This window comes from Anolis carolinensis, chromosome 1, assembly GCF_035594765.1.
Source record: "Anolis carolinensis isolate JA03-04 chromosome 1, rAnoCar3.1.pri, whole genome shotgun sequence".
Lineage (NCBI taxonomy): Eukaryota > Metazoa > Chordata > Lepidosauria > Squamata > Dactyloidae > Anolis > Anolis carolinensis.
Window position 1 is genome coordinate 313,684,196 of NC_085841.1, and position 27,270 is coordinate 313,711,465.

General features: G+C 39.8%; 1 protein-coding gene across 4 annotated transcripts in view; it reads left to right on the top strand.

The window, feature by feature from the left end:
* The first annotated feature begins 4,664 nt into the window (after nt 1-4,664).
* rmdn3 (regulator of microtubule dynamics 3) overlaps nt 4,665-27,270 on the top strand; it is a 44,721-nt gene continuing 22,115 nt past the window's right edge. For 3 of the 4 annotated variants that reach the window (XR_001730679.2, XM_008116822.3, XM_016995927.2), the window contains exons 1-7: nt 4,665-4,823; nt 8,045-8,253; nt 9,965-10,160; nt 10,965-11,111; nt 13,811-14,078; nt 16,086-16,188; nt 17,705-17,765. Coding sequence is in view for 3 of the 4 variants with exons in the window: in XM_008116822.3 (XP_008115029.1) it covers nt 8,052-8,253; nt 9,965-10,160; nt 10,965-11,111; nt 13,811-14,078; nt 16,086-16,188; nt 17,705-17,765 (977 nt within the window). In the remaining variant the exon portion in view is untranslated. Of the gene's footprint in view, nt 4,824-4,862; nt 7,894-8,044; nt 8,254-9,964; nt 10,161-10,964; nt 11,112-13,810; nt 14,079-16,085; nt 16,189-17,704; nt 17,766-27,270 lie in introns of those variants that run through there. The other variant, XM_016995926.2, reaches the window with a different exon arrangement.

Genomic DNA, 27,270 nt, shown 5'->3' on the forward strand with positions numbered 1-27,270 from the left:
GAGGATTTGGGTGTTCCTGGTAATGATAGCATGGGAAGCGACTGGCGGGTTGCAGGATCGGACCCGTGGACGAGTTGGAGGGATGGGACGGGATCCACAGCTGGGGATGCTGTGGGGCGTAGTCAAAGATGTTTTAGCTCTGATGAGTATGATGATGATGAGGCACCTGGAATTAGGGTAACAGCTGATAGCGATGAGGAGTTGTAAACTGGCATAAAATGGGGTTTGGAATCCAGGGCTAATTGCGTTGGGCAAGGTAATCTGGACGGACGCTTGGGATCTTGTTGGGAAATTCCTGAAGACGGGTGTGTTTCGTTTGCTGAATACGTAAGTTACCAAGGACACTGGGCATAGGCGGCGGGTGGAACTGTGTGGGCTTTTGTTGTGCAACCTGTGTTTAATCTTATTAGCTTGGACCTCCGTCGTCTTCTTGACGGACATTATTTACCTACTCGGAATTGACGCTGGACTGGCTGACTGACTGACTGACTGACTACGATCTTGGACGACCCTTTCTTTGTCTATCGGAGGATTTCGTGGAACCTAAGACGCCTGCACCTGGCTAACGACCTCGGACCGGATTGGGACCCCGCTGACCGCTGCAACCCTGATTGATGTGTTTGGACCCGGAGTTCGCCCGCTGCACGGAGAAGTAACAACTTAGTTGCTCAACCACAGCTGTTGAGTAGCAGAGAGGAATCTGCTGCCAGTATTTATGTTCTATTGAATCTTTGTTTACCAGCTTTTGTTTGTTTAAGGTCCCAGGCTGAAGTAAGCATTTTTGGTTTAACCCGGATTAAACTCCTGTTTAATCCGGTTTATCTTTTGAACCGTTTTTGAGTGACTTTTCATATTGAAGGCGAGTGTTTGCCTAGCTCTTTGTTTTTTACGAGCATTTTTAGTTCTGTATCTTTAATAAACTGTGTTGAATCTTATCTAGTGGCGTTCTGTCCTTGACACATTCAGGAGATATAATACCCACAAATTTCTCACTGTTCTCCCTCTATATGTGTGTTTGTGTATGCTTTCTATATATATAATGACCCAAGCTCTTTTGTACTGTTGCCTTTTATAAGGCATTTATAGGAAAGCAACGTGACTAAAATGTATAGTAAAATGATCATCAATATTATCTCATATAGACATTTGAAAATTGGACTGCTAGATGAACCTAACAATCCCTCTAATCCAGCATTCTGTTGCTTTCTGTAAGCCACCAGAATTATCTTGGAAGTCCATGAAGACAGAAAGTCAGTAAGTAACCATAATGCCCAAATGAGATAAAGCCATGTTAAATAAAACATTTTGCTTAGTCATAAGAAATATTACTACGTTTCTAGTGACTTCAAGCTAAACTGAACATGTAAAAACATTCTGAGCCATGTTCCATATCTTGATATGTTCTGCTGATATAACAGACACAACATCATGATAAGACACAAAATATGACATACTATGTAGTTTAATTGCCCATTTAGTGTGGAACTCTAGACTATATCAAACCAGAGTCCATTGAGCATTGTGTCATTAAATAAACTGTTGAGTTCAAGCTACTGTTAGACTCCATTCACAAACTTTAAACCTTTTTAAAAATCCCCTTCATCCACAAGAAAATCAGGCAAACAATGGCCTACTCCTTTACTACTCTCCAACAAATAGTATTAAGGAGCACACTATTTCTGAATTTGAAGGTTTCATATCACCATTTTGACTGATATCAAAGTCTGGAAAAAGTTATTTTGGGCCTATATTCATACTTCCCCAAATCCCTCACGCAGCACGTATCCCATATGAAAACAATGGTGGTGGTAATCATGAAGACCGCTATTGTTATAGCAGGATTTCTCTACAATTCCAACATTGTGGCTTGTTGGGTTTTTTAAAGGACATTTTGAAATCATTTTTACAAGGCTGATGTTTCCAAACTAGCCAAGTTCCATAAATACAGCCTGAGCTAGGATCTACAATACTGTCTAGATAGGATCTTTAATATCCGTAAAAACCCTGCTTCAAACTCTCAGTTCCTTGAGCCTTTATTATTTCTTCACTGATAACAAAAGACAGAGAAGCCCTAAGGCAAAATTGTTTCCATTTCTCACTCAGTATTACAGATTTATCAAATGAAATCTACTCTGTTTGTTTTCACTGAGCAATTCTGCGTCACAGTGCAGCCTTGACAGGCCAAGAGCAAATTTCAAACAGCACTAGTTGACTGAAAAGCTCATAGCTTTAAGCAACTGCCTTAGGTCATGATCTGACAGTATCTGAACGTGATTAAAAGTGAATATTGTCATCTAGAAACAACTGAAGTTTAACTACTAGCAATTATAATGTCTCAAAAGTTTGGACACATCTCAGAATTGTGATCATACATAGTGTGGATTACATTTTTCCAAAGTGGATATGACCTTACAAAGGATTTATTCAATTAACTTTTTTATTTAAGAATTTATTATCCCAAGACATGCAATTTTCTGTTTAATTTGAATGCAGATCTGCGTTAGGGGGTCCCAATGAACTTATTGGTTGGTTGGAATCCAATTCATTGCTGGCTTGTCAAATGTTGTTCAGTTAAAACTTTCATTATTATAAACTATTGGCCATTCTGACTTGGGCTGACAGGAGGAACAGTCCAACACTATCCAGAAGGTTAGATATTCTCTCTTCCAGTCTGATAATTATAGCCCAGTCTTCATGGATTTTGTTCCCATGAATTCAACCAACCATGGCTCAAAAATCCCAAAAACAAAACTTGATTTTATTGCACACCAAGCACTACACAGATGTGTAGGTATATTCAATGGTAGCATCCCATCATTTCACAGATCTTCAGGCTCTCTCCAGCACATTGCAATTTTATGTAAAGGGGTGCCATTTTACTACACCATTGTATATAATGGGAATTGAGCATCCATGAATTTTGGTCTCTCAGCAGATACCAAGGGCCCCCTGTACTCATCTTTGTAAATGGTCAGACAGATTCTTTTAAAGTGCAGAATTGGGCAAATAAACTCTAAACAGGATCACAGACACTTAGCTTTCATCATATACCTTGTAATATTGAGTTGATGCTTTTCCTATTGGCTTTCTTCACTCCCCAGGTTTCACAACCACATATAGAAATTAGTAATATGCTCGCATGGACTATTCTAAAGTTATGTAAATTACACTATGTAACAAAATTGGAAAAAACTTCCTGGTTTGAAAGTATTGTTTCCTGTTTTACAACTTACTTTGAAAGTAGTTGTTATACACCAGAAACTTCGTTTCTGTGGCTGCCACAAACTATTTCGTATTGCTCACTATATGGTGCAACTTTGGGGATGACACTTTCACCATTTTGAGCCATGGAGAAGAAGAAATAAATAAGTTCCTGGACCACCTCAACAGCATCCACCCAAACATCCAATTCACCATGGAAAAAGAAAATGAAGGAAACCTGCAATTTCTAGATGTCCTAGGCATCAGTAAACCCAATCAACAATTGGACCACCTGGTTTACAGAAAACCTACGCAAGTGGATAGATACCTACCTAAAAACCATCACCCAAGTAAAAAAAGAAGCACATTAAAAGCCATGGCACATTGTGCAAAAAGAATCTGCGAACCTCACCTACTCCAAGGGGAACTGAACCACCTAAACTGGGCTCTGCAGGCCAATGGATACTCCACCACAGACATCAGAAGATCTGCAAGACCAAGAACAAGCCACAAGAGTAAAGACAAAGATCCACCCAGAGGAAAAGTGTTCTTACCATACATTAAGGGAGCCACTGACCGCGTAGGGAAGCTGATGAACAAACACACCATACGAAGTATCTACAGACAACTATGAAAATCCAACAAATGCTACATTCAGCAAAGGACAAGAGGGATCCTCTCACCTCTGCAGGAGTCTACCGTACACCATGCAGCTATGGACAAGTCTACATAGGGACCACCAAACGAAGCATTGTCCAAACATGAATCAAGAAACACAAAAGGTCATGCAGACTAACTTAACCAGAGAAGTCAGCCATACGAGAACACTTGATGAACCAACCTGGACACAGCATATCATTTGATTACACAGAACTGCTGGGCCACTCTAACAACCACCATGTCAGACTACATAGAGATGCTATTGAAATTCACAAGGATGTTGACAATGACAACAGAAAAGGAGGAAACCATGAAAATGAATAAAATCTGGTATTAAAAAGAACTCTAAAATCAGGACAGTAAATAGAGAACAACACTGAGAAAACGGGAATTCCAGATATGAAACCATCAGGGCCATCTAACACCTCCCAACAAAGGATTCCCCTTGATAGGAATCAGCCAGGCCTTGAAGCTGCAATGTTAATCAAGGTGGCCAATTACAACATTCACCCTTGCCTCAAACAGACAAGAGTTCTTTCTGCCACCTGGACATTCCACAGATATATAATGTTTCCATGCTTTCTATGTTTTGATGATAGAAGTAATTAGGAAATGACATGTATAACCCAGGAACAAAAATCCAGTTACACAGCGTTATCTGTAGTCAATACTTTTGTTTTTCTTGAAGTTCAACTCTCAACCTGCCATCGTACTTTCTCCCTGGACGCTCTTCAGGGAGGGACGACGACGTTCCAAAGAGGGGCGTGCCCCGCCTGATTGCGTCACTTTCCCCCGCCATTCTTTACTTGACAGAACAGTAGGTTGTAGCGTAAGCTAAGGAGCTGCGGGTGGTAGAACGTTGCGTCACTTCTGCGCGCCGGCGGGGAAGGGTGAAGGTTCTGCCGAAGGGGCGGCTCGAGAAGAGCGAGGCAGACGGTGGCCGTATGAGGACATACCGAGCAGTAAGCGCAGTGGTTGGGGGCACGTCGAAAAGAGCGCCGCGAGGGGTTCCTCCCTTCGTGCCAGGGCCGGGCAAGAGCTCCTTAAAAGTACCCGTCTCTGTGGCGCATGAGACAGCCTGGGCTTGGGGAGGGAGGGAAGGAGAGCCGCCGCTCGCAGAAGTACACAAAGCCTTATTTTGTGTCTCCTTGACAGTACAGTCTGAGGCCCCTCCTCCCTCCCGCGCCTGTCTGTGGCCTAGGAAATGCGCTGTCATGGCCAGAAAAGGGGCTTGGCCCAGTTTTCAAAGCGTCTGGGCTGGACTTGGCAGAGCCTCGAGGCCCCTTTCGAGCTGGCGTGGTCGCCCTTGGACGAAGAAGACTCCCCTCAGCCCTGCCTCAAAGTGTCAAAAAGGCAGACTCACACTTGGGGGGCGGGGAGTGCACTTGCATTGTGGGACTAATGCAGTTTGACACCGCTTTAACTGCCATGGCTCAGTGCTTTAGAATAGTGGTTTTCAACCTGTGGGTCTCCAGGTGTTTTGGCCCACAACTCCCAGTAATCACAGCCAGCTGTTGGGATTTCTGGAGTTAAAGGCCAAAGCATTTGGGGACCCATAGGTTGTGAACCCCTGCTTTAGAAAGTTTGTGGTGGGTCCAGCACTCTTTGGCTGAGAAGGCTGAAGACCTTGCAGAACTACAGCTCCACTCGTGGTCATAGCATTGAGCCATGGAGGTTAAAGCCTGTCAAACTGCATTAATTCAACTCTGTTACTCCTTTCCACCTGCTGCCAAGAAGGCTGTTCAGATCCTGAACTGGTGCTTGGCAGTTGTGACAACCTGGATAAGGGTGAACAAGTTGAAATTCAATCCAGACAAGACAGAGGTACAGTCCTGGTCAGTTGCAAGGCCGAACAGGGTATAGGGTTACAGCCTGTGTTGGATGGGTTTACACTCCCCCTGAAGACATAGGTTCACAGCTTGGGAGTGATCCTGGACTCATTGCTGAGCCTGGTACCCCAGGTTTTGGTGGTGGCCAGGGAAGCCTTCACACAATTAAAGGTGTGCACCAGCTGCACCCATACCTTGTGACATGGCCACCATGTTCCGTGTTCCACGCTCTTGTTAAATCTCAAATAGACTACTGCAATGCACTCTACGTGGAGTTACCTTTGAAAACTGTTTGGAAGATTCAAGTCGTCCAATGGGTGGCAGCCAGGTTGATCACTGGAGCGGCGCACAGGGAGCAAGCATACAACCCCCCTGCTCCACTGGCTGATGATTTGCTACCGGGAACAATTCAAAGTGCTGGCTTTCGCCTATAAATTTCTAAACTGCTCTGGTCCATCTCCAAACGCATCTTCCTTTATGAGCCAACTAGAGCATTATGATCGGCTGAGGAAGTCCTACTCTCAGTCCCACTGCCCTCGCAGGCATGACTGGTGGGGATGAGAGACAGGTACTTCTCGGTGGTGCCCTCTCAGCTGTGGAACTCCCCAGCAAGATTAGATTGGCCCCCTCTCTCCTGGAAACAATTTAAAACGTGGATTTTCAAGCAAGCACTCGGAGAGTGAGATGAAGTAGTCTAATGATACCTTGGGATTTGCAATGTCTAATGTTCTATGTTTTTGTCTGTGTCTGATGTTTACAGTTTTATGGTTTTAATCTATTGTTATATGCTATTTTAGATATGTTGTGTATTTTATATTTTATGTGAGGCATTGAATTTTGCCATTTACTCTGCTATGAACAGCTTTGAATCCCTCCAGGGGTGAGAAAAGTAGTATATAAATAAATAAATTCTACAATAAAGATCAGGGATGGACAAACTTTGGCCCTCCAGGTGTTTAGGACCAACTCCCACAAATCCTAAGTTTGCCCATGCCTCGTGTAGATGCACCCTGGGAAGCAACTGTGGTGATTCATCTTGCAGGAGTGTGTTGAGGGCTAACAATATGAATATGCCAAAAGGAAATCTTGACTTGCCATTTTGAAACAAACCACTGTACTGGACATCAAGAGCCCATTGTAATAAAAGGGAACAGATGTATTTACATGTAAATGGGTTAACTGCCACTGAACAGCAATGTATATGAACAGCAAAAGAAATCTAAAATTTGAAATTTAGCCTAGGTTGATTTTATGGGTGCATATCTTTTAACATTGTTCTAATGTTGATGGCATTGGCATTCTGCTTTATTAAGGCAGTGTCAGTGAAATTGTCTGGCTTGTCGCTGATACCTTACTTGTCCAGGAAGGATTTCAGAGCTTGTATCTGGGTTTTTGTCCAGGTCTTACATGAGCCCAAGATGCATAGCTGAAGCACTGGAACTTCATTATCTATTTTCAACACATTCAATGGACTGAGATGTTATCTGAAATCATATTTTGTTTTAATGATAGTAATACTTTTTACAGAGTGAAATCCATTTTTTCTGAAGGTTAGTAAGAGATTGCTTCTGGTATCAAAAATCAGAATTTCCCCCTACATTGTTTGCATAATTTTTAGAAGCAATTGTGTCTAACACTAGTCATGAGGAATTACAAGTTGTGTCGTTTAGCAATGTTGTTTTTTTTTAAAAAAAATACTTAGAAGAAGGTTGCCATTATTTTAGGCTTATGGGCCTGAAGTATTTTGAGGTAAATATTATAGGCCTGTTTTTGATATTCTTTTGTTTTTGTGAAATTTTATTCTTTTTCAACTAAGCAAATAATTGTTATCAGGAGTCAAGTCAGAAATGTATGCTACATTTCTTAGTTTAGAATATTTTAGAAGTATCTCATGTAGCAAAGAACAGAAAGTTGAATTGTAAAGCAACTTAAAAAAATAGACCTAAGTAAAGATTTTATACTTTCTTACATCTATTATGATTCAGCTGTTCCTTCTTTATATATCACTCTGTTTGGATAGATAAAGGATATGAGATCACTTTGTTTCCTCCATCTATTGAAGCTTTATACTGTATAACTGTGCTGTCCTACCTGCAAGACCTGAGCAGAGCTGTTAATTATCAGGATTAAATTGAGGTCCCTCATTCATAGGGTTGCCGTATTTCAAAGCCAACTTGACAACAAATAACAACTGGACGACTATGTGAGTGAAGTTTTCATGGTGATTTTATGTTGCTTTATATAGTTTTATTGTTTATATGTTTTCTGCACTGAAATCGAACAGCAAAAAGGAACCGCTATAATTGCACTATAATAAATAAATACATGAATGTGTTCTATTTTATTTGTTTCAGATGCATCATGTCCAAAATGGGAGCTTTGCGTGTAGGACTTGGTGTGGTCTTGGGAGCAGCTGCAGGAATAGGTCTCTTCTACTATTTTTACAAGCAGAAGAGAAAAAAGCCCTGGCATAAAGGCAAACCAAGACCTGTGGATTTACAGAGTCAGCACAATGCACTGGAACCTCAGGAACACACAGAACGTCTGCAGCCTTATAATCAGGGTAGGTTTCCCATGTTTTCTTTTCCACATCTGTTTATACAAAAACTAGCTGTTCAGACTATATATGTTGTATACAGATATATATGTTGTGTCTTTGCTGCTTTGAACTTGGAATTAACATGCCAGTGTTCTTTTGTTTGCTTATTTTAGCACATGTTGAGTCTAAGACAATCATGCGTTACATTTTGGTAAACAAGTTTGAAAGTTCCCATTGTTTATTTTAAAGAGATTTCCTACTTAATCTATAGCTCTGTTGCCAGCTTTACCAAACAAGGATATATGAAAAGATTTTGATTGATACTTAAAAGTCATCTTCAGCTGCCTTTGCACAACACTTTTCAAACACTAAGTTGAATGCATAGAAGAAGCAGTCTTCTATGTGACCTCTAAGTACCATGCATTCTATGTAATTCTTTCAAAGCACATTTGAGATTCATGTGGTAGACTACAAAGGCAAGTCTGTTCCTCCAATGGCAACGGTTCTGTTAGTTGATTGGCAAACTTGGATGTCACCCTAAGTGTTCAGTTTAACCTCTCACATGCCCAGAATATTTCGTGAATATTTAAGAATGTGGACAACAATTAAATGAGTATGATAAGCTGAATTATGTAGATCTGTTGTCCTCCCCATGCTAGTTCTTTTGCAGAAATTATTTATGTGGCGATGTTTTTGCTAAAGCAGATTTACCTCTGAGTTGTTCATTTAGACACACTGAGTATGTTTGAGCACCTGTGTGTTAGAAAGAGAATTATTTTAAGCTTGTTTTGTGTGTTGTGTTGGCTGTCATCATGAGGTCATTTGGCTACTGCTGTGCATTGATTGGCCTTACATACCTAAGTAGTAATGCCCTGTTGGATAGTATGATGATTGGAGGGTGCTATGAGATTTTGCGGGGGATTTCTAGGAGTTTGACTACATTCAGTTTTACCCCTGTACCTATTGTGGAGGTGACTCTGGTGCTTGGGCACTTCTACATTTGCAGTTATGTTATGCTAGTGTTAAACTGGTACAGCACATGCAGTTATATCAGGACAATGGTTTTAATGTATAAAATGCCTCACTGAAAGCTGTTTTCCTCTGAAAATTATAATTTTAATTTATTTATATAACACAAAATATGTCATCAGTTACAGTTTTAATATGTGGTCACAATGGATAGAACAAGATAAACATTTTGATATCAATAAGCAGGACCATTCAAGTAGGGTTGGATAAAGTTTGTTTTCTACCATAATGATTTATTTTAAAACTTCAACTTTTTCAGTAAAGCAAATATGAATACATTTGCATATTTTGGTATGTTCTTATAAAAAATACAGGGCAACATTCTCAACTAACTGCAGTGAATAAATTAAATACATAATTCCAGTCTGGAGAAGATCATCTTGTACCTGCCTATCATGTATTTGTTGTAGAACAAAAAGTGTGACAAACCTAATTCAGTATCAGAAGTATGGTTGAATATATAGGGATTTTAAGAGCTATACATAAAAGCCTGGATAGCTGAATCTTATCATTTTCACTCTCCTGTATTTTTTTTAATTCCAATTTCTTTCTATGTGATTCATGGGGTAGCTGATTACTTTTAAAAAGATGTTTTTAAAATGTCATCTATTCCTAGTTTTTAAAATCCCAAAAATGAAGCAGCAGCAACATTTCTTGTGCAGAAATAATGGAGTCTTATTGTAGTTACCTTGTTCTATCATTTTAGTTCCATTGATGAGAACAGGACCAGTGGGAGGTGGTGATAATATCCCATATGCACCTCTTTTAACACGTGAAGAACAAGCTGAAGTGCTGAACCGCCTGGACTTCCTGCTTAAAAACCTTATAGAACTGCGAAATGAAGTGGAAGAGTTACGGAATAGCCTACAAAGTTTAGCAGGAGATATTGTTGGAGAAGTCAGGTTGGTATAAAGTTGTTCTCAGTGGCAACCCAGATTGCTGAAGATCTTCTATTCAGGAAGAGATTGAAACAGATTTTGAATAGAATTGATATTTATCTTGCTATAAACTGTATAGAATAGTTTTTCCAGAATAAATTCTTTGAAGGTGCTGTTCAGATACACACTATAATTCTGTCTCATCGCAAGGCTGAGCAACAACCTTTGTCTAGTAAAATGAGTCAATTGTGATCTTCTGAGTGTTGTAGCAAAAATATAACCAACATAAAATTGGCTGGCGGTTTGAAAATCAAGGGAAAGTAAGGCCTTTGTTTTAAAATTATGTCTTTTATACAAATTGAGATTGGTTTTTTTTTCTGAAATGCTTAACTTTCTCATAGGTGCCTTTTTGAGGCCATTTTGAGGCCCTCTGGGCCATCCAGTAAACCCCCCCCCCCCCCAAGACAGTTATTTTCAAAAATGTTTTTATTTCGAGTTTCACCATGCTCATGCCCGCTTTCTTCCAGGTCATTTCTTGTTGGAAAGGCTTCTGTACAATCTGAAACAACCCAGATACCAAATATTACAAAATTATCTCTTAGTGGGCATTTCATATCACAAATTGCAGATATTCTTTTTAGATTTTTTTTGTCAACTGTAGCTGATGGTGAAGTGAAATCTTTGTATTATAGTTTGTAAATGTTACAGACATTTAATTGGACTCATTCTAAATGTTACTGAACAAGATGAAATGATTTTTGAGTTTAGGCATGGGAGAGTTAAAAAAGAATGAAGTGAACTTTTTACCATACTAATCTCCTCTTGCAGATCCCATCTAGAAGAAAGCCAGAAGGTTATTCGTCGAAGACGTTTTCCATATCCCAGAGAAAGGAGTGATTCTACAGGATCTAGCTCCATATATTTCACAGCCAGCTCAGGAACAGTTAATACAGATGATGGGGAAAGTGAAGGAGGGTGAGCAAGCACTAGTTCAAACTTTTAAAAAGTTGACTTTTTCCTGGATCATCACATAGTTTAAATTTTTTTCCTTCGTCAGATTTCAACCATGCCTTTTTAAGGCACAGAGCTGTATTACTGACCTTGACCGGCAAGTTCAAATTACAGTGTAAAGTCGGAGAGAGTTTCCTTTCTTGCACTGAGCTTTACCAAAGACCAGTATGGTTGTAATGAGAAAACCCAACCTCAGACAACACTGTTCCTCTTCAGTCAATCAGCAATGCTGTTAATGATCTGTCAGGATAGTTTGTGTGCAGCATATGCAGTTTCTTTCAGCTGGAGTGGGGTGTGGAAATGCAGCCCATGGGTACATGTAGCCCCTAATTCACTTGGGCTGCCTTCACAAGCCCCCAAGCCACCCCAGTCCAGAAATATCGCCACCAAAATTGTACTTCAATGTGTTTGTCTGGTGCAGTTGACTGCTAAACTTCAGTAGCTAAACATTACAAAAATTTGGTGCTATAATGCAGAGGTTTTCAAAGTAATAATCTTTTAAATGACTCTCTGTAGCTCTCTAGATGTACAAGATAAGAGCTGAGTAAAATGTGGGCTGTCTGTGGCCCCTGAACCCCATGTTTGTGTTCCCTGAAGCTCCCAAGTTTTAAATAAAAGATCTGAATGATATTTGAGTGAAAATCATCCAAATATTACACCTAAATATTTCTCAAATTGTTATTCTTGTTGGATGCCTTTGAGACATTTCTGACTTACGCTGAGCCTAAGGTGACCCTATCAAGGAGCCTTTCTTCATAAGACTTGTTCAAATGGGGTTTGCCTTTTCCTACCTCCAAGGCTGAGATAATGTAACTTGCTTAGTGAGCTTCCATAGCTGAGTGGCAATTTAAACTCTGGTTTCCAGAATTGTAGACCATTGCCGAAACCATTGCATCACAATATCTCTCTACCTAAATATGTGCAAACTCTGAAAAACCATCTCCCAGAATTTCCTGACAACTTCTTACCATCACCAAAGACCTTCTTTTCTCTCTGTTCTAGCTTCAAAATTATGTCAGGAAGTGATGTGATATTAATTATTGACACTATTTGGAAGGAAAAATGAGGAAAACAAAGAATTTTGTCATACTGGGTGATGCAGCCCACGGGCATCTTGCCATTTGGCCATGAGTTTATTATGTTTCCTCTCTTGGGTAGTGATCTTTTAAAAAATCTATTCTACTGACCCCATACATATCCATTTCTACTTAACTAACATGTGAGCAGTTGTTGCCTATGAATTCAGAGTGTTTAAATAATGTATGTTTTCTTCGAACTGGTCACTGACCGTAACAAAGTGAACTTGAACTTGAACCTATATATTTTCTGTATTTTAGTTAATAAATACACACTATTTGATAGCAGAAAACCTTTTGCTGGGTAATAAGCCTAAATTCTTAACATCTTGTTTGCTACACAGTACAAGTCAGAACTCTTAACGTTTGAGCTTGTTAGAATCATAATGAATGTGCTCCAGAATTTTTCTGGCATGTCAGTGTGTGGATATGATGAGAGTTAATAAAAAGAAAAATGGAATTGGCAAATTGGTTTTGGAATTGAAACAGTTGAGGCGATACTCTTTTGAGAAGTAACCAGTTTGAGAAAGCTCCAAGCAGACTTTTGAAAATATATTTTATTTGTTTTGCTAATGAAATTCAAAACAGCTCAATACTGCTAACATTACAAAGCAAATGAGAGCACTCTGTTTAGTGTAAGTCATTAATAAAGCCAAGGTGGGACTAAAACCCAATCTGTCAGTTAGACTTTGTACTTGTATGTAATTTGAAACATGCAGGAAAATTATGTGCTTTATATTTCTATACAGTCCTCTAGGGGAATGATTTTTAATACTGTATTTTTCTGAAAATAAGACAATGTCTTATATTAATTTTTGCTCCCAAAGATGTGCTAGGTCTTACTTTCAGGGGATGCCTTATTTTTTCATGATTCCTTTCTTGTACTCGATGGCTCCCTCCTCCTCCCTTGAACTTTTTAGCTTGATTCCTTTAGTCCTTAAACCTTAGACTGGATTACACATTAATTTGTGAACTGAACTGATGCCCATGCCTGTATATCATAGCTCCAAGAGGTAGTGCAGAAAAAAATGCCTATTTTTCAGATTCTGATACACACTTTAGCATTATATTGTGTGCTCAGTCTGCCATTGAATATCAAAGCTATTTTGCTGTGTTATATAGGGCTTGTGGTTCTTTCTTTATTGGTATTCTTCTCTATACAAACTATTGACTTGAGTTTGCTCATTAAAGTGAGCTAGATTCTTGGTTCACCCATTAATCTTTATCTTGTTCTCTTAATGCTATTTGTTTGTTTTTTTAAAACAGCATTCATGAGCCAAGAATCCTTAGTGGTTTGCAATCCTAATTTGTTAAAATAGGAAATAAGTAGAAATGTTGATTCAGACAATCACAAGAAGCGTTCATTTTCTGTTTGAATGCAATATGTGAATAGATCCACTAGCGTTCATGTGTGTGTGTGTATGCATGTGTTTGTATGTATAAGCGTGTGTGTATGTATGTGTGTGTATATACACACACACACACACACGTATGTGTATATGAAAATATGAGAGGGGGGTAGTGTAAGAGTGTATTTAGCAAAAGCATTGATATAAATTCTGTATTCTTCTTTATCCTGTGTTAAAGGTACACCACAGCCAATGCAGAATCCGATTATGATCGGGAGTCTGATAAAGAGAGTGAGGAAGGAGAAGATGAAATCAGTTGTGAAACAGTGAGGATGGCAAGGAAAGATTCTTTGGATCTTGTCAATGAAGATGAAACTGCCTTGACCATGGACCCTGCTTCAGAAGAAGAACTTGGTCAGTTACTACAACAAGCAGATAATTTGCACCAAGGGAGTGACCAGGAGAAGAAAGAAGGATTCCAACTGCTGCTTAACAATAAACTAGTGGTAAATTTCATTTTGTCGATTTCTCAGAGGAACTGAGTTGACCTAATCAATAGAGGGGGGCAGAACAGGATGTTGTGCAATGTTTTGTCTCCACCACAGTTTTAAATGACACCGCTTACCCAACTCAAAATTGCATATGCTAATTGTAGAAGTTAAAGCCCACAAAAGCTCCTGAGACCTGGCTTCTCTTGAAAACGATTCAGTTACATTTTGCCTTTTCCCACATTGAACAATAGTGACATTCATTCATTCATCTAATGTTTTAAGCAAAATTACAGCATGTCTGAAACTGATAGCAAACATGTTACTTTGAGTAGGCAGCTTTGTTATGTCAAAAGCACATGCCATCTTCTTCCGAAGTTACATAACAATTATTCCCAAACCTATTAAAGAGAAGGAAAGTTCACTGAATTTTGCTATGCCATCATTTGCATTCTTGCCATACTTTCCTACTAATGAAGAGTTACTGTCATCTTTTACTCTTTCGATGCTTTGCTACTCCAGGAGTCATACATCCCATTAAAACTTTGTCCCACAGTAGACTACTTGCTTAAAGCTTAAATTGGACCAAAGTATGGTTGTGGAAGATTTACCATAGTCACCAACCCAAATATTCAAAATCTGAAAAGTTGTTTTATCACTTTCTCTTCTGCCCTGCATGGCAAAACTAGGTTAATAAGCAAGTATTTAATTTTTAATGCAAGTAGTTGGATTTCCATTTGTATAATTCATGCATACACTATCATATGTTTCTTATTATTAGAAGTGTTTGGATCTGCACTTTATACTCGAGAATGTCTACTTGTGGCAATTATACATTTTGTTGCTTTATATAACATTGCGAAAATTTAGCTGTTCTTTGGTAAGAAACATGTTGATATGAAGCTGCACACAACAGTATTTTCTAGTTGAGTCCCCATCAGGGAGTGTATCTAGCCAGTCCTCTGCCATTCCTGTTGTACACATTGTCACTTGAGGTACCACAGAATCATAGAGCTGCAAGAGACCACGTGGGCCATCTAGTTCAATCACCTGCCATGCAGGAAAAACACAATCGAAGTACCCCTGACAGGTGGCCATCCAGCCTCTGTTTAAAAGTTTCCAAGGAAGGGGCTTCCACCACACTCCGAGGCAAAGGGTTCCACTGTTGAACAACTTGTACGGTCAGGAAGTTCTTCCTAATGTTCAAGTGGAATCTCCTTTCCTGTAATTTGAACTCATTGCTCCTGATCCTAGTTTCAAGGGCAGCAGAAAACAAGTCTCCTCCCTCTTCCTTATGACACACTTGCACATATTTATACATGGCTATCATGTCTCCTCTGAACCCTCTCTTCTGCAGGCTAAACATACCCAGTTCTTTAAAGCTCTCCTCATAGGGCATGGTCTCCAGACCTTTGATCATTTTAGTTGCCCTCCTCTGGAAACCTTCCAGCTTGTCAATATCTCTTTTGAACTGTGGTGCCCAGAATTGGACACAGTATTCCAGGTAAGGTGTAACCAAAGCAGAATACAAAGGCACCATGACTTCCCTCAATCTAGACACTGTACTCCTTTTGATCTTAATTATGTGGAATCATTTATTCAAATGCTGAATCAGTACTGAAATAAGTCTGAGCAGCTTGACTTTGCTCAGGACTAGTAGCTTGATCTAGATCTGTGATTTATTTATTTATTAGAACTAGTTTCCCCCCTGTATTTTATAGACACACTTGTCTTTACCATGATTAAAATTGGAACTACGATAATATACTACAATCTGATATCTCACATCAGTAGCAATTGATTACATTCTGATACTTCACATCAGTGGAAAGACTAGAACTAACTTCAGGGTGTCCCCAAAGTCGCTCTTGTATTGATGTTCAATAGAGTTTAGCGTAGAACATTTCAATACAATTTTTTATCAAAAATGTAAACAAAATGATACTGATAGTATGTTGTAATTGGGAATCCCACATGCTTGTAATGACTAGAATACAAGTGAACAAATGTTCATTCTGTCCACAGTATGGGGACAAGCAAGATTTCCTTTGGCGTCTGGCCCGGGCATATAGCGATATGTGTGAAATTACAGAAGATGCAGATGAGAAGAAGTCCTATGCATCTGATGGTAAGAATCCTTTCTTGAAATAAAGACGGGTGTTTTTCACTGAGTTAAACTACAAGTTGGAAAACAGGTGTTACATTTGCAATTTCACTGTTGCATAAGCAACACCTGAGCCTATTCAACAGCTTTATATCACATACTGAATACTGAACTGAATTTTGTTCAGGGTACAGCTTATTAAATGCTACATATTATTATTTTTTTCATTTTAGCAGGTACTTTACATTCATAAATGGTATGGCAAATATAAATAGCTGCAAATATATTAGTGCCAGGCCACACTTTTTATTCATACTACTGCTATGGGCTTTGTTTGTACGTTCTTAAATTCCTGAACTTATGTGATTACACTGGCCAACACACATTTTTGGTGCCTCAAATGTTCGCCCTGTTTCTGGGTATATGTGACCTGCTGATTTCAAAAATGGAACCACTTTTCCCCTATCAGCTCTAGTTTTTGAGATAGAAAATATATCCCATAAGCATATCTAAGAAACTAGTGCTGATGCGGTATCAGAGCCGGTCCAACAATGAGGCAAATTAAGCAGTCGCTTCGGGCGCAAAACATACGGGGGCGCAGTCGAGACTGCTTTTTCTGTTGATTTGTTGTAAAACATGATGTTTTGGTGCTTAATTTGTAAAATCTTAATGTAATTTGATGTTTAATAGGCTTTTCCTTAATCCCTCCTAATTATCCAACATTTCCGCTTATCCAACGCTTTTATTTTTCAGTGATTGGTTTGGGGAGGGGCGCCAAAATTCTGTTTGCCTACACTTGAAAAATACTTAGGGCCGGCTCTGTGCGGTATATCCAATGCAATTTTCTGACACAGTGCCACAGATAACCCCAGGAACAGACCTAAAACTCAACACAACAAGAATAAAAAATTGTGTTATCTCAAAGTTTCTCACTTTCCTTTCCTTCTTGTGTTGTCTCCTCCTGTCAGATAGCTGTAGGCAACAACCATCTGTTTCTCTTTGTGAATGGAAAACATGTCAGCTGGTACTGGAATGCCCCAGGTGTTCTACAGATTGTATTCTGGTTGCTCATTGCTGTGAGAGTTAAGAAGCTCACAGCTCACAAGTCATAGTTAATATTAAGAATATCCTGCCCATGTAGGTTCCCCCCCCCCTTATTTTTAAATCTGACTAAAGGTTTATTTATTGATTCTTGCCTTCTGTCTCCATGCATTGTGACATATTAACGTGTTGGAGGTGACATTTAGTATCAAAACCTCTAACTTGAAATGTAGCAAAAACAGCCTGGCATTTTATCCAAAGTCATATGAACCAAAAAGCTCATAAACTCTGTTTACAGGAGTAGTAGATCATGAGGGGGACATCTGTTTGGCTTCGCTATATGACATCCCAGAATTGTAACTTTCTTGAAAAAAAATCTGTTTTAATGAGCATATTAAACTTCTTCACATGCTGTTTTAAACCTCTATTTGGCAAGTATTTGGATAGCTAGGTGCTCAAATTGTGTTGTGGAAATATCTTTTTTTGTATTATGTTTCAGGCAAAGAAGAGGCAGAAACAGCTCTGCAGATGGGAGATCAAAGTGCTGAGTGTCACCAGTGGTATGTAATTACTTCCCCTTTAAGGAGATGAAAAGGAGATAAAACTGTTCTGTTAGTTGTACTTCTGTACATTATCAAATTTAGGGAAAAGAAACATTGTTGGAAGTACAGTCCACATGGAGAAGTTGTTTTTCTAAAAGACAAATTTGAATTATTCCCCCCTTGCACAAATTCATCTTCATTTGGCACATGACGTTGTGAGTTCAGAGACAGTATTACTTACAGTTAATCAAAATTGTGTGTGGTTTTGTTTTTGGTTCATTAGCTCTTGTTAGCAAACTAGAAACTCTCCAAATAAGTTTTTTTTAAAGGTTGCAGTAACATCATTTGAGTTTGATATCAATTACTTTCCCAGTCTCTCTTCTGAGTCCTCATTGTGTAATTTACCATTCTTCCCAAAATATGTTAGTGATGCAATCTAGGCCAGGGTTGGAGAACATGCATGTAATTTGAATTATTCAGAAACTCCTCTTGTATTAGCAAACTGGGGTTCCTAAAGCCCCCAAACCTTCATTTGTAATTTACTCCTAATTTTTGAATAATTTTTCACCCAAACCCTAGCAAAAATGGCACAAAGCAGGGTCAAATGTGGTAATTTGCTCTCCCTAATGCCGTGCTTCTCAGTTTCCAAACTGAAAAAGAAGAAAAAAGACTGACAATCAGACAAGAAATGCAGCAGTTGGACATGGGGCCCAGACGAGAAATTGAGGTTCCCTCCTCAGTTGCCTATTAATGGAAGGGATGTATAACTTCTTTTCCCTAAGAAATTGAATTATAATGCAGGTAACAATAGTAAAAGCTTTATTGAAACAGAATTGGACCATTGGATCAATTTTGGAAGTTGGGAAGTTACATCTGGCAAGAATCTGGCACATCTATATATATAAAATGATAAAGTTGTTTGCGCAGTGACTATAACAACAAAACTAAACATCCCAGAAATACGAAATTTGGCAACACAATGCAAAAGGCTTGCCTCCAGGTTACAACAACACAACCACACCACAAAACCACAATCCAGACCCACAAAACTCACAACAACGCATCATGCGATAACAACACAACTAAACGCCCCAGAAATACAAAACTTGCCAACACAATGCAAAAGCCTTGCCTCCCAGTTGTAACAACACAACCACGCCACAAAACCACACAGGGCCCACAAAACTCACAACAACGCATCGTGACTATAACAACACAACTAAACGCCCCACAAATACGAAACTTGGCAACACAATGCAAAAGCCTTCCCTCTAGGTTGTAACAACACAACCACACCACAAAACCACAATCCGGACCCATAAAACTCACAACAACGCATCGTGACTATAACAACACAACTAAACACCCCAGAAATACGAAACTTGGTACACAACTAAACGCCCCAGAAATATAAAACTTGACAACACAATGCAAAAACCTTGCCTCCCGGTTGTAACAACACAACCACACCACAAAACTACAATCCGGACCCACAAAACTCACAACAATGCATCGTGACTATAACAACACAACTAAACGTCCCAGAAATACGAAACTTGGCACACAACTAAACGCCCCAGAAATATAAAACTTGACAACACAATGCAAAAACCTTGCCTCCCGGTTGTAACAACACAACCACACCACAAAACCACAATCCGGACCCACAAAACTCACAACAATGCATTGTGACTATAACAACACAACTAAACGCCCCAGAAATACAAAATTTGACAACACAATGCAAAAGCCTTGCCTCCAAGTTGTAAGAACACAACCACAACACAAAACCACAATCCGGACCCACAAAACTCACAACAACGCATCATGACTATAACAACACAACTAAACGCCCCAGAAATACAAAACTTGGCAAAACAATGCAAAAGCTTTGCCTCTCAGTTGTAACAATACAACCACACCACAAAACCACGATCCGGACCCACAAAACTGACAACGCATAGTGACTATAACAAATACAAAATTTGACAACACAACTCATCCACCTCCCCAATTCACACTTGGCCTCCAAAAAAACAATTACAATAATAACAATGACAACAACAACAACAAGAATCAACACCATCACAGGCAAGAAACAGCCAGGCACTGAGGCTGAGAGGCCAGTCAGTGCTACACTGGGCCTCCAAAAAACAATACAGTAGCATCTAACTTATCCAACCTTCATGACCACTACAACAACAATAATAATAAACACCTACACAGGCAAAACAAAAAAAGACTATTGTACCACAATAACAATATAAACCGCACTCAGCAGAATTAGACATTACAACAACAAACCAAAGACAACAGGGATCTCAAGCAATTATCAATCAACACAAAAATTGAAGAAGGTAACAGATTTCAAATACTACTACTAATGTGAGTATAAAGAAGGTGGAGGTCACAGCATAAATACAACCTAATGTAGACTGACCAACACCACCAGACAAGGCCACAGCAACGCGTGGCCGGGCACAGCTAGTCTATATATATAAAAGGATAAAGTTGCGGGCGCAGTGACTATAACAACAAAACTAAACATCCCAAAAATACCAAACTTGGCAACACAATACAAAAGCCTTGCCTCCCGGTTGTAACAACACAATCACACCACAAAACCACACTGGACCCACAAAACTCACAACAACGCATCATGACTATAACAACACAATTAAACGCCCCAGAAATACGAAACTTGGCGACACAACACAAAAGCCTTCCCTCCCGGTTGGAACAACACAACCACATCACAAAACCACAATCCGGACCCATAAAACTCACAACTATGCATCGTGACTATAACAACACAACTAAACGCCCCAGAAATACGAAACTTGGCACACAACTAAATGCCCCAGAAATACAAAACTTGACAACACAACGCAAAAGCCTTGCCTCCTGGTTGTAACAACACAACCACACCACAGAACCACAATCCGGATGCACAAAACTCACAACAATGCATCGTGACTATAACAACACAACTAAATGCCCCAGAAATACGAAACTTGGCACACAACTAAATGTCCCAGAAATACAAAACTTGACAACACAACGCAAAAGCCTTTCCTCCCGGTTGTAACAACACAACCACACCACAGAACCACAATCCGGATCCACAAAACTCACAACAACGCATCGTGACTATAACAACACAACTAAACGCCCCAGAAATACAAAATTTGACAAAACAACGCAAAAGCCTTGCCTCCCGGTTGTAACAACACAACCACACCACAAAACCACAATCCAGACCCACAAGATTCACAACAATGCATCGTGACTATAACAACACAACTAAACACCCCAGAAATACGAAACTTGGCAAAACAACGCAAAAGCCTTGACTCCCGGTTGTAACAACACAACCACACCACAAAACCACAATCCGGACCCAGAAAAAGAAAGAAAGGGGTTGGACTGGATGCAAACTACAAATTCCAGCACCCCATGGCATGGAGTCCATGCATTTCAATTAGAGGCCTCTTCCTTCTCCCTTTCCCTGCCATCCAACCCATTGACCCAGTTCCATGGCTCCGCAGGCAGGAAAGGCTGGGACGAATACAACGAAGGAAGGAGGGAGGGAAGGGAAGTGAAGGAACACCAAGGACAAGAGCCCTCCCTCTCTGCCCGGAAGGCCAAGAGCAAAAGGGAGAGAAAGGCCATTGATCCGGTTATATTTACCCTCCTTTCTGACCAGTGTGTTCTTATCAGCGAGCTCAGGATCGGAGCAAAGAAAGGGAACAGCATAGGAATAAAGGAAACAAGGAGAGCACCCACTCTATCTATCCATCCACTCATCTATCCATCCACTTACCCACTAATAATAAACACCTACACAGGCAAGAATCAGCCATGCACTGAGTCTACAAGGCCATTCAGTGCTCATCCACCTCCCCTATCCCTACATTCACACTTGGCCTCCAAAAAAACAATTACAATAATAACAATGACAACAACAACAATAAGAATCAACACCATCACAGGCAAGAAGCAGCCAGGCACTGAAGCTGAGAGGCCAGTCAGTGCTACACTGGGCCTCCAAAAAACAATACAGTAGCATCTAACTTATCCAGCCTTCATGACCTCTACAACAACAATAATAATAAACACCTACACAGGCAAAACAAAAAAAACACTATTGTACCACAATAAGATGTAAACCGCACTCAGCAGAATCAGACGTCACAATTAACAACAAACCAAAGACAACAGGGATCTCAAGCAATTATCAATCAACACAAAAATTGAAGAAGGTAACAGACTTCAAATACTACTACTAATGTGAGTATAAAGAAGGGTGGAGGTCACAGCATAAATACAACCTAATGTAGACTGACCAACACCACCAGACTAAGCCACAGCAACGTGTGGCCGGGCACAGCTAGTAGAATATATAAGAAAATATTCCTTCAGGCATCACAATGAAAACAAGCATACTTTAGCTGATCATTTATATCTGAAGAACTGTGGTAGGTTATAAAGTTTTGGATAATCCTGAACTATTAAGGGCAGTATACTTTTTTCCAGGCAGAATTTAGAGAATTTTCATTTTGTTATAGAGAAGAGATAATAAATTTCCCAATAAATTGAAGGTAAAGAGTTCCAGGCTTAGTAATGAAAGCAAATTCTCCAGCTGCCGTGTTAGCTTGGTAACACCTTCTAGAATAGACCTTGTACAATTAGGTTCAGGCATGCAATTAGAATTAGCATCTACTTGGTGCACTTTGGCTCCTTCTACACTGTCTTTATATCCCAGGATCTGATCCTAGATTATCTGCTTATCCCTGATTATATGGCAGTGGAGACTCATATAATCCAGTTCAAAGCAGATAACCTGGGATCAGATCCTGGGATATAAGGACAGTGTAGAAGGGGCCTATGATACAACAAATCAAGCAGAGCAGGAAGAAGAGGTTGCAACTTATTCTCTTTCAAGAAGGCTCCTTGGAAAGAACTCAGCAGCCTACAGGAGCTAATTTTATATCTAAGTCGATGACCTGAGTAAAACACACACACTCTGGTGTTCCTACTCAGATCATACTCTGGCAGCCAATCAACTTGAATCTCAATTTAGGAAGCAGATTGGCTGCCATCCCCTGTGTGTCTTCAATATAAAGCCTATAAGGCTCAGTAAAAGGGAGAAGAGAAACCCTGGTGAAGAAGCAGCAAACGCCAGTGCTTCACAACCATCTTGCAGTGATATGGAGGCAGCAAGTCACCCAGGCAATTTTAGAAATCACCCTTTCCTTAGTAGGGTTTCTAGGAAAGCACATTAAAAGAGTCTTACATTTTGGCCAACCTTGTAGAAGAGAGGATGCTGAGCAGTGCTAGGCATTTGCATGAGGACTAAATATCCTGTATCTTCAACAAAACAATCTGGTAACTGGTAAAACCTCATTTTTATATAGGATGTTCTTAGACATTATTCCACAAAATTTCAAGACTAGTTCTAATTTAGTCACCTGACAGATGAAGAAAAACATGAACATGGCCCAAAGATGTGGGTATGTCTGTGCTGCTCAGCATCTGTTTTAATTTGCTGAGGCTCAGATATGCAAATCCCCAAAAGCCTAGCAGAAGAAAAACAATTGAGCTGCTTTTCCACTTTAGCGTGTCTGTGGTCTGCATACCTTAAAAAGTTACTCTGTGAATTGAGACTCAAGAGAGGGAATTGCTTGTTTGGCTTGGCTTCAACATTGGCTGTTAGAAGATGTGTTGGAAGTACAGCAAGAGCAGTACGGGATTTCAGAGATCTCTTTGGGGAGGAAATTGTGCAGGTGCAGAAATATCTGTCCTTTATGAAGTAAGAGTAGCTCTGAAAATATTTACTGACAACTTACGAAGTCGAAGTTTGTTATCTGCCTTCTGAGACTGAACTTACAGACTCAATTAACAAGATGACTAAGCTTGCCTCAGAAACCTAAATGGAGCTCTAGTGCCTTGCTTTAATAGGAAAGAGACATTTAACATCCAGAAAAGCTGAAGCATCAAGATATTTTCAGAGACAGAAATGTCATAATTTTGCCCTTCTGTTTTTATGTACTGTGTGTGAAGTGGACTTTGTCTTATGTACATTTATCTGAGGGTAAGCCAGATATCATTAAATTTTGTTAATGTAAAGCAGTGTCTTGATCTTCAGGTCTGCATAGAAATTTCAGAGTTCAAATGTATGCCCCAGATTTTCTCTGTTAATCAAAGTGCATTTCCAGGAAAACTCTGTTTTTTTCACACAGTACTTTAAATGCCGTTGTCCTATAATATTTACTTTTATTGGGTGTGGAATGCTTAAATTTGTTACTGAAGGATCTGGTGCTCTAAAAAAAGGCTCACATTTTGGACAACCTAGTAGAAGAGAGATAATCATAGCTCTAGTCTACAGCTGTAGAACTACCTCTGAAAGTTTATTTTGAAGTATGTTTCCATTGAATTGCAGCACACAACTGAATGAATCATTATCATGATGAAATAAAACTCATTATAGCTTTGCCTTAGTGCCACCCTAAGTCAAAAACTACTTGAAGGCACAACATTACAGTGTAGTACAAGCATTGTCCCTGAATATCATCTTAAAGAAATACTTTGAAAAAGTAGTCACATTCAAGAAACTATATATGTACAAGCCAGAGCAAGCTCTAATCCAGATGTCAAAGCAATTGTTAAAATTTCTCACATTATCTATCATTCCTTTTTGTTTACTGTATTGAAAAGTATTTCCTCAACTGTGGAAAATAGAAATATGACCAAAGTTAGAATATTGAATTGAGGAGAGGGGAAGGATCCTATCCAGCTCAGCAGCTGTATTGTTTTAATTCCTGACTCATCCTTGTAACCAGTCCCAGCAAATCTTTAATATGATTTCTGAGAAGCTGATCTTTATATATATCATAAATCTTTTGTATTTTAAAGTGTTAACAAGACTTTTGTGTCTGAATGTGTAGGAAAAACTATATGGCTGAGTGAATTTACTCTTGGTATATCTTGTTTAAATGAAGTTCTGTTTGTATAGCGGAGGTCTGAGAAAGTGGCTTGCTTGTATCCAGTATTCTTCCCCTTGTCTGCCTCCAGGAAAAGGTTCATTTACAAGTCAACTTGAATTACTTCCTTCACTGATTGACCCTAGAGACAGGATGAAAACATCAAGACTTCTTTTTGGCTCATATCAAACTGTTGTGCAATAAAAGAAATAACTGTAAAGAAGGGGGTATTCATATTATTTTTACAAGTTGAGCCTTTTGCAATGTGTAGGTCTACATACAGGAAAGCCTTAAATGGTCCAAAAAGACAGTGGTATAAATGGGAACTCTAATTAATTTAAAACAAGATTGAATGTAAATTCTTATTTTACAAATTTTTTAAATAAATTAGAATGTTATTCATCTTCCATGGTCAAAAAAATTTGAACACATTTAATACCTAATTGAGAGAAGAAGAGTGCACTACTTCAGATACACTACTACTATATAATTTAAATCTCAATGCCCTATCTGAAGAAAAAGTTCTTCACCAGCCAGTGGAAAGATGGCAGGAAGAGGGCTAACCAAGACTTCATGTGAAAAGGAATTCTACAGCCTGGAAACAGAGATCTGCCATGTGCTCATCTCACCTTCCTATGAAGATGGTGGGACTGAGAGAAAGCCCTCACTTGCCAATCTTATAGTATGAACTGGCTTATATAACAAGCTACAACTCATGTAGGGCTTTAAATGACAAAACTAGCAATATAGTTGTGCCCAGAAATGGACTGGCAGCTATCAAAATTGTTTAAAAGGAGGGTCACATGAGACTTTCAACCATCTCTAATCAACAGTCTGGCCATAGCATTTTGAACCCGCTAAAGTTTCCAAATATTTTCCAAAGACAGCCCCATGCAGACATTGTGACAGTAATCCAAACAGAATGTACTCAAGTTATGTGTATCTGTAGTTAGATCTGACATCTTCAGGAATGGATGCAACTGGTAGGCCAGTTTAACGGTGTATCCAGGCATCCAAGAATACACCCAAACCAAGAATCTGAGATTTTACGGGAAGCACCTCTGTCTTGTCTATATTACGTTTCAGTTTGTTCTCCCTCATATAGTCCATCAGTAACAGGTGGAGCTGCGGTGGTGCAGTGGGCTGAACTGCTGACCTGAAGGTTGGGTTGCTGACTTGAAGGTTGCCGGTTCGAATCCATGAGATGGGGTGAGTTCCAGTCTGTCATCTCTAGCTTGCGGGGACATGAGAGAAGCCTCCCAGCTAACATATCCCAGCATCCCCTGGGCAACGTCTCTATAGACGGTCAATTCTCCCACACCATAAGTGACTTGCAGTCTGTTCTCAAGTCACTTCTGACACGATTAAAAAAAAAAAAAACCCAGCAGTCAAAACTGGTTTCATCCAGAAACAGCTTCTTTGAAATCAGATGGAAGATAGAGCTAAAGCTGGGTGTCAACAGTTTCTGGTGATATTGTAATGTTATATCCAAACCAGTTACATATGTCTAGGGCAGGGGTCCCCAAACTAAAGCCCGGGGGCCACATGTGGCCCATCGAAGCCATTTATCTGGCTTCTGAGGTGGTAGCTCCCTCCTCCTCCACCGAGGAAGGTGCGTGTGGCGCGGGGTAGGAGGGAAAGGTGCGCACCTTTCCTGTCTCCTCCCTTGCTTGGTGCTGTCACGACCCAGGCTGCAGAGCACCAATAACCATACACAGAGGCCAGAATCTATCTAATATCTTTATTAAGGAAATATATAAAGTTAATAAAAACAAGTATAGGAAATAGTCCAGAAATAGACCTTTCAGGAAAGGTCAAAATTAGTCCAAAAAAGCAATGTCCAATATGAAATAGTAAGGTCCAAAGTTGTAATCCAATAACCGAAACACTCACTTGCCAAGCAAGTGAGGGGAGATGACAAGGTCCTTTAGTCCATGAACTTGAGCAAGGCTAGGAAATAACTTGATTCTTGGCACACAAAGCTTGATTCAAGGCAACAAGGAAACGAGGAGCTAGAACAAGATCCGTGGTAATTACTTGGCGAGGTCCGGGAAACAAGGCAAGATCCGGGGAGAAAACAAGGCTGAGAACGAAGGCTTGGAACAGGAACAAAGGCTTGAAAGCAGGAGTAGCTGTCCACACACGTTGCTCCGGTAGCTGACGAATTGACTCCGTAAGATTCCTTCGGGAGCGAGGAACCTAAATAGGCCTCGTTTTCCCACCAGAGAACACTTCTCTGGGGAACCAGAAACGAAAGTCAATCTCTGTGTCCAGATGTATGACTCCCTAAAATTTCTCATGGCAGCAGGCTTAATCATCTGAATGCTTTGCTGCAATTCTCAAGCTCCTGCGATTAGCTTGTTGCACTCCTTTTTGCTGGAGATAATAATTACGGCGCGAAAAAGGGGGAGAACTCGACTCAGGGCTTGTTGGACAGATTTCTGGAAGACAAGCCTCCTGCAGGTGCAAAGGCTCAATTTCTGGCTGGGATAGTTCCTTTTCTGGCTGAAATGGTGGAAAACCCAAGTTTTCCTCTTCAT